This window comes from Cygnus atratus, chromosome 19 (genome assembly GCF_013377495.2).
Source record: "Cygnus atratus isolate AKBS03 ecotype Queensland, Australia chromosome 19, CAtr_DNAZoo_HiC_assembly, whole genome shotgun sequence".
NCBI classification, from domain to species: domain Eukaryota; kingdom Metazoa; phylum Chordata; class Aves; order Anseriformes; family Anatidae; genus Cygnus; species Cygnus atratus.
Window position 1 is genome coordinate 5,200,383 of NC_066380.1, and position 7,174 is coordinate 5,207,556.

A 7,174-nucleotide genomic window follows, 5' to 3' on the forward strand; every position below is an offset into this window, starting at 1 on the left:
GTCCCCAGCAGCGTCACGCTGCGACCCCGAATTTGCCAGCTGGTTTTGTGATTATAAGCAGCTCTGCAGCTGCTGAGCTCGCTCCCAGCCCAGGTGGCCCCCTGGGAACAGTGGTGGGCTGGGGGCTCCTGCTCTGAACGGCTCCCAGCAGCTTCCCACCCGCCTGGCTCAGGGAGTGGCTGCTTTTGGGGGAAATCCCAGGTTGAGCGATCACAGAAGGGTTTGCACTAAATTTTGGGGACTAAAGGGTCCATGGTGTGCACAGAAAACAGAAGCTCTGGCTGTGCCTGGATTTTATTTAAAACTGGAAGCAGCAACAAGGTGGTGATACAGCATAGTTACGCGTGCAGAATGATCATAAAAGCTAAAATACGTATTTTTGTATTTTCTCACGTTATTAATTACTGGCAGGGGGAGGGTGCACTTGGATGCCCAGAGCAGCAGCTGCCCGTGCGGAGCAGTCGCACGCTTTGGCCTTTCGTTAACTTCTTGGCCGTTTACTCCATTTCCAGCCCCAGTTCCGCAAGGTGCTCCCCCTGCCAAGCATCCAGCGTGCGCTTCCTGCTGCATCCCTGAGCTGGGCTGCTGCTACCGGGTATTTTGCTCCTCCAAGGGACAGTCCCAGCCACAGGACTAAATACCTACTGCAGAGGCCGATCCTGCGTGCGGTGCGGCGGGGCCAGCACAGCTCCTTGCCAGCTCAGGCAGGGCTCGGCGCCAGCATCGCCTTGGTCCGCATCCGTCCTGCCTGGGCTGTGGCCTCCGGGAAGCCAGCGAGCGCTGGTGCTGCCTCGGCAGGACAATTCCTGATGGCGCCCGGTTGTCACCTTCCTCCCGGTCGTCACCCTCCTTCCGCAGCAGCCCTGGCAATGCCACACAGGGGCTGCGGCCGCTCCGTCCGCTCAGAGCCCCCCAGGCTGCAAGGAGCCCCCGGCACGCTCCGTGCTGCTGGGGCTCGGGGCCCTGTCATAGGTAGAGGGCCACCAGGACGTAGACGACCCAGCTGAAGGAGGCGAAGAGGCCGAAGAGCAGGCTGAAGAGCACCAGCGACTGGGCCTTCCTGGACGCCACCTTGGCCTGGGCCACGTCCCCGCGGCTCAGCGCGGCGCGGGTCTGGCACGGGGGGGAAGGAAGCGAGAGGTCAGCGGGGCCCCGTGGGGACGGCGGCTGGGTTTGGGGTGAGCCATCCCACACCACCCTTACCTCGTGAGAGTAGACGAGCGCGACGACGCCGGTGAGCAGGCAGCAGAAGACGGTCACCAGCACCGACTCCACCAGGTAGTCCTTGGGCGGCTGCTGGCTGGCGGCGGGCGGCGCGGGGCTGGGCCGCGGCTCGAACTGGAAGGCAAAACGGGGGCGTCAGGGGGGCACCCGCCGGGGTAGGACCCTCCCCCGGGGGGGTACGGGCAGCTGGGTGCCGGGGCCCGGCGACGTACGGGGATGAAGGGCAGGGGAGCGCCGGGCTGCGGGCAGGGCCCGAGGCCGGGCTGGAAGGCGCTGGAAGGCTGCGGGGCGAAGGCGGGCGCGAAGGGCGGGCAGAGCAGGTGGGCGCTGCGGGGGTCGGGCGGCGAGTAGGGCGGCGGCTCGCCCTCGAAGGCCGCGGGGCCGCTGCTGAGCGCCGCCACCGCCCGCGGGCCCCGCTCCGCTCCCGGGGGGGGCCCGGCCCCGGCCTCGGCCCCGGCCCCGGCCCCGGCCCCGGCCTCGGCCTCGGCCTCGGCCTCGGCCCCGGCCCCGGCGGCCTCCATGCGGGGGGCGCTCAGGGGCACCGCGGGCGGCCCCGGCCCCGCGCCCCGCCGCCCCCGGGCCCGCACCTGGAGGCAGCCGGGGCCCGCCCCGCGATGGGGCCCCGCCGGCGTTAATCATTGACCGGGCCGGGAGCGGGGCCGGGGCCGGGGCCGGGGCCGCCCCCCCCTTCCCGTTGCGCTGCGCCCCGCGCCCCCCGCCCGCCCCGCACGGGGGCCGTGCCCGCGCCCATGGCGTGCACGCGCAGCTCACGGGCACGCGCCGCTCGCCCCCCCCCGCGCGCACCCCGTGCCCCCCCCCCCCGCGCCTCCCGCCCCGCCCCGCTGTAGGTGCCCCCCCCCCGCGGACTACATCTCCCGGCGTGCCCCGCGCCCCGTCGCCCCGCCATGGCGTCTGCCGGTGGCGGCCTCGGGTCTGGGCCCGGCGGTGGCGGCGGCGGCGGCGGCGGCGGCGCGGAGCCGGAGCGGCCGCACCCGAAGCCGTTCCTCATCGGCGTCAGCGGCGGCACCGCCAGCGGCAAGGTGAGCGGCGGCACCGGGCGGGGGGGCGGCGGGAGGCCCCCCCCCCCCCAGCCCCGTCCCGGTGCCCTGGGGGGGGCTCCCCGGGGTCTGCCCCCCCCCCCCCCCCAGCCGCCTCTCTCAGTCCACAGTGTGCGAGAAGATCATGGAGCTGCTGGGGCAGAACGAGGTGGACCAGCGGCAGCGGCAGGTGGTGATCCTCAGCCAGGACCGCTTCTACAAGGCGCTCAGCGCCGAGCAGAAGGCCAAGGCGCTCAAGGGCCAGTACAACTTCGACCACCCCGGTGAGGGACGGGCGGCGCGTGGCACGGGGAGGCCGCTGGGCTGACGGGGGGGCTTGGCCTGGGGCTGTGCAGAGACCCCCGGTGGGTCTGGGGGGGGGGTTCCAGGAGCTCCCTGATGGGGTCGGGGTTGTTACGGGGTCGGTGTTTTGTTATAGCTGCACCTGCGCAGCCTCCTCCCTGCCTCTGGGCCTCGGTTTTCCCAAACGGAGCTGAGACGTGGTTGGGTTCGTTGGAGGCCAGCTGATGCTTAAGGGGCTTGCGGTCAGCAAGAAGCGCTGGAGGCGCGGGAGGGGACAGAACTGCGTTTTCCCCCACCAAAACACTGGTTTGTATTTCGAGCGTAGGTGCCAGTTTTGTGAGACCTTGGAAGCTGCTGCAGGTAGTTACTGCCCTTAACTGCACCTATGCACGGAGCAATGTAGGGGAGGTGGAGAGCATCCAGGCCTGCGTGATGCTCTTGTCTCCTTGTTTGCAGCTGTTGAAAGGTTTTGTAGTAAATCACAGAGACTCCCAAATTCTTTCCTGGTATTTCTTGTCCACATAAACAACCGCTCTCTTTGCTCTGGGGCACGCTGCTAATTGCAAATGAAAGGATGATCTGCCCTTGGCTGAAGTCTAGTGCCTGCTGTAGGTTCAACAGGGTGGATAATGCTCTTGAAAAGTATTACAAATGTCTGAGGTTTTCTAAACTACTTTCAGCTAACAGAGGTGCACAAAATTATGCAATTACTGAGTAAAATTAAGCAATTAACAACTTTACATTTGGATCTTTAAATTAAGTGTATTGTAGTTTCTTGAGAACAGCAGATTCTTTCTTCCTCGTTTCTGTAACCAAATGTAACAATTGTAATTTGGGTGGGGGGTGTCGGACTGCTGCTGGTAGGAAAAAATAAGCTCTGAGTTCCTTTTTTCCTAGTGTAATACTGGACAACGTGCTTTTCCTACGGGTCTAGGAAATCTGAGTAGAGCACTTGATATAGCAGCATCTGAACTTCTTCTTCTTTTAAACCTTCCTCTCGCAGACGCTTTTGATAATGATTTGATGCACACAACCCTGAAAAATATTGTTGAAGGGAAGACAGTCGAGGTACCCACCTACGACTTCGTGACCCATTCTAGGTAAGTTCCAGTTTGGTGCGCTCCCTGGCTTGTGTGTTGGTATCCCCAGGCACAGCTGGGACAGACTGCTCAGTGTGGTGCAGGCCCCACGTAACAGCGTGCTCTGGGTATTTTTTCATGGCAGGCTGGCGGAGACGACTATGGTTTATCCTGCTGACGTCGTTCTCTTTGAGGGGATCCTGGTTTTCTACAACCAAGACATTCGGGACATGTTCCATCTCCGGCTCTTTGTGGACACAGATTCCGACGTCAGGCTGTCCCGCAGAGGTACTGCACTGCTGTCAGAGGCAGCATCAGCCTGCTTCTGCTGGTGTTCCTCATCCCTCCACATGCATGTGGTAAAACTCATGTGTTTTTTATTTTATTTTCCTGTTCCAGTTCTGCGAGATATGAAACGCGGGAGGGACCTTGAGCAGATCCTCACCCAGTACACCACGTTCGTCAAACCTGCCTTTGAGGAGTTCTGTTTACCGGTACTAAATGTCTCGCTAACTTGATTTGTGATTTCTGGGGAGAGAAGGAACGGGGTCGCCTGGGGATTAGCTGAACTGTAGATGCAGCAGCAGTGGCAACAGCTTTTGGTATTTGTATTTCATGAGTGAGTTCTGTGCTTTGCCCTCTGCCTCATCTATGTCCCTTCTCCTTGTAAGCACCACGGAAATCTCCAGCAGCTATGCACGTTTTCTCACTGCTAGCCACAATGGCTGTTTTAGCATAGGGCCCTTTGACTGGGAAAACTCCCTCTATGCATTTATTCTTAAGTCTTGCAGAAAGAAAGATTAGTCTTGCGTTGTGTGGTGTAATGGGCAGACTTTAGAACTCTGTAATGGTCCACCTCTGATTTTCTCCACTGTTCCCTGTTGAGAGTCTGCTGGAAACCAATTTAGGTGCTCACATAACCAAATTAATTTGTAAAAACCCTTTGAGGACAAAATCCTCTATGTGGATAAAATACGATGGAAAACAGCAGCTCAGGTTAGATCAAGGCAATGCTGGGATTTGTAAAATACTTATTAGAATTGCTGAATTTACCAGCCTTTTTATAAGTAGGAAAAAAATTGAAAAGCAGGGGCCATGTGTATGGTAAAAATCAATGAAATGCCATCAGAAGCAGGAAGGAATTTCACACGTGCACTGGGTACCTTGGCTCTCAGCAGAGATTTAGCAATGGCCTGTGAAATGCTGATTAGATCCAACTCTTAAACAGACTTTAGCCTCGATGTGACAGCATACTCTTCTGAAGTGTAAAAGCAAGTACCCTCCACACTTGGGCTACTGCTTCTTCCTGGTGATTAACTCCAAAGGGACAGTTAGATCAAGCCTTAAATCCGCTGTATGGTACCCAGCGTAACTTCTAAATTACTGTGACAGAGAGCTTTAACTTACAACACCAGAGCATAAAACCTCCATCTTTGCGCTCAGTTTCTAGTTTTAGCAGTTTCTTTTTAGAATAAAACTGCCTTTCCCCAGTAACGGCCTCCATCACCATTGCTGTTTTGCAGACGAAGAAGTATGCAGATGTGATCATCCCCCGAGGAGTTGACAACATGGGTAAGAGGGAGTTCAGTTCTCTGCCTGATTTCTCTGGGGAGCCCACGTATGGGGCTGGGGAGAGCACATGGCACACCCCTGCCTTGTTTTCATGCTTTTAAGCGTGCAGTGTTTTGTTGGTGGGGAGAGAGCTGCTCAGAGCCTGACCTGGATTATCAGCTGCTCAGGCTGTGGAGGGCTGGAACAAGCGATAAGGAATTGGAGATGCAAAACAGGACACCAGTTCTAAAGCTGATGCTGGAATTGCTGGTCCCTGCTAAGATCTGACCTCACTGCAGAGGGTCGGCGTAGCTTCATTTAAGGGCTGGTTGTTAAAACTTGAGTTGGACAGGGCTGGATGCTCCACATTTTCTAGATAGTTTGGCCAAGAAAGCCTACACCTGTCCTGTATTTCCCATTTCTCTTTGCAGTTGCTATAAACCTCATAGTGCAGCACATTCAAGACATCCTAAACGGAGACATCTGCAAGTGGCAGCGAGGGGCAATGAACGGCCACAGTCGGACCTACAAGCGCCCGTTCCCTGAGCAAGCAGAGAGCAGCAACGTGCTGGCAGCTGGCAAGCGGTCCCACCTGGAGTCCAGCAGCCGTCCGCACTAACCGGTCAGCCCGAAGGCTTTGCCTCTGGTCCACACCAGCACTGAAGACAACTTTGGGAAAGAAAGACTTCAACAAAGCGGTTGGTGAAGTGCCCTTTAAATTATCATCGCAGCGGGGGGGCGGGGGGGGGGGCTGCTGCTGTGAAACTTCTTGCGGAGAGAAGAGGAAGGAGTTGGACTACTGCACCTCTCCCCTCAAAAACCCCTCCCCGTCTCCCTGAGAGATCTGTTCTGTTACTCAGTGAACTGGCTAAAGGCAGTTCTGCCTGCCTTCTTACTTTTTAATTTTCAAAATGGAATCTTGAAGCCTCATGTGAAAGGTGAATGCTTCCAGGTGTTTAGCAAGCTACCCCATTCCCTGATGCTGCTGTTTCTTAGCAGGAAGATCAGCTGCCTAAACAGTCTCTTTTTCCCAGACTAGATCACACCCTCTTAATTCAAACAAGCAGGTGCAGTCCTTACTCTTCTCCACCTTGCTTGGGACCTTGAGTTCTGGCACTGCTCTCCTGCTGGCCAACCTCCTTTGTAACCTGTAGTGGCTTGTGGGGGCAGGAACTCACCTGTGGGGTAATCTCTCCCCCAGGATAAAACAGAGCCAGTCTGGGACAAATGGAGACTTACAGCTCATTGAGAGGACAGGCCCAAGAAGTGCTGTGATTCTCATTCCTAAGTGATACCTTCAGGGTAAGCTCCTGAACCTTGCTGTGCTGTATGCAGAGGTTTCAATTTTTGTACCCTTGAATGTTAGTGAACGTATGAGCTCCAACTGGATTGAGTTGCTCATGGAAACAGAAACCTGACCTTGTCAGTATTAGTGTCGTTTAGGGCATTTCTGTACTGCTGGTTGCAGATTCTGCTGGGCGGAATCCGTCCGCTTCCAGAGCTGGGTGGTAAAATTGGCAAGGGGGAAAGCTGTGAATTGCAAGACCCTCCTTCTGATGGCACAACAGCTGGCTGGACATGTTTTTACCGTCATATACAGTCACGGTGACTAAACTCATGAATGTTCTGGTTTTCTAACAACACAAACAAAAAAAACCACCACTACCATCAACATAAATCAGACAAGAAGCTGGTGGCGTAAACACTGACAGCCAAGTTTCTGCAGTTTACCCCCAAATAAGTGATACTGCAGCAATACAAAGTTTCTGGAAAAAAAATCTGAAATGAAGTTGGGCCATTGAAAATGTCCTTGTTGTATCCTTCTCGAATCTGTACTTAGAGTAATTTTAAAAATGCGTTGAGGGGAAAATGTTAGGAAAAGGAATTTTTTTCATATTTGATTATAGTTTTTTCTAAACCAGAGTCTGGCTGTATTGTTTGTGGATGTGTTACTTTGGCTAATAAAGAAATGAATAAACA

General features: G+C 56.2%; 2 protein-coding genes across 4 annotated transcripts; one reads left to right on the forward strand and one right to left on the reverse strand.

The window, feature by feature from the left end:
- Positions 1-278: 278 nt before the first annotated feature.
- PRRT1B (proline rich transmembrane protein 1B) lies at positions 279-2,131 on the reverse strand. The gene is made up of 4 exons (XM_050714652.1): positions 2,124-2,131; positions 1,437-1,659; positions 1,204-1,338; positions 279-1,113 (listed from the first exon to the last, which is right to left on the reverse strand). Exons 1-4 carry the CDS (start codon positions 2,129-2,131, stop codon positions 967-969), a joined length of 513 nt encoding a protein of 170 aa, XP_050570609.1. The 3' UTR covers positions 279-966.
- On the forward strand, positions 2,108-7,172 carry UCK1 (uridine-cytidine kinase 1). Of its 3 annotated transcripts, XR_004780066.2 has the most exons (8): positions 2,118-2,264; positions 2,386-2,545; positions 3,568-3,664; positions 3,789-3,931; positions 4,043-4,137; positions 5,167-5,215; positions 5,626-5,892; positions 6,396-7,172. XR_004780066.2 is itself a non-coding variant. In XM_035555167.2 (7 exons), the coding sequence occupies exons 1-7, from the start codon at positions 2,130-2,132 to the stop codon at positions 5,811-5,813; spliced, it is 867 nt and encodes a 288-aa protein (XP_035411060.1). In that variant the 5' UTR covers positions 2,108-2,129; the 3' UTR covers positions 5,814-7,018. The 3 variants fall into 3 exon arrangements, 2 of the variants coding, with proteins under 2 accessions (XP_035411060.1, XP_050570477.1); XM_035555167.2 differs by having other exon boundaries at positions 2,108-2,264; positions 5,626-7,018; XM_050714520.1 differs by having other exon boundaries at positions 2,128-2,264; positions 2,404-2,545; positions 5,626-7,172.
- The last annotated feature ends 2 nt before the right edge of the window (positions 7,173-7,174 follow it).

Coding starts and splice junctions, on each gene's coding strand:
- UCK1 (XM_035555167.2), top strand. CDS start 2,130: ATGGCGTCTGCCGGTGGCGGCCTCGGGTCTGGGCCCGGCGGTGGCGGC. Junction 3,665..3,788: donor GACTTCGTGACCCATTCTAG/GTAAGTTCCAGT, acceptor TTTTCATGGCAG/GCTGGCGGAGACGACTATGG. Junction 4,138..5,166: donor TTGAGGAGTTCTGTTTACCG/GTACTAAATGTC, acceptor GCTGTTTTGCAG/ACGAAGAAGTATGCAGATGT.
- PRRT1B (XM_050714652.1), bottom strand. Junction 1,339..1,436: donor CTCCCCTGCCCTTCATCCCC/GTACGTCGCCGG, acceptor TTTGCCTTCCAG/TTCGAGCCGCGGCCCAGCCC. Junction 1,114..1,203: donor CGCTCGTCTACTCTCACGAG/GTAAGGGTGGTG, acceptor CCCCCGTGCCAG/ACCCGCGCCGCGCTGAGCCG.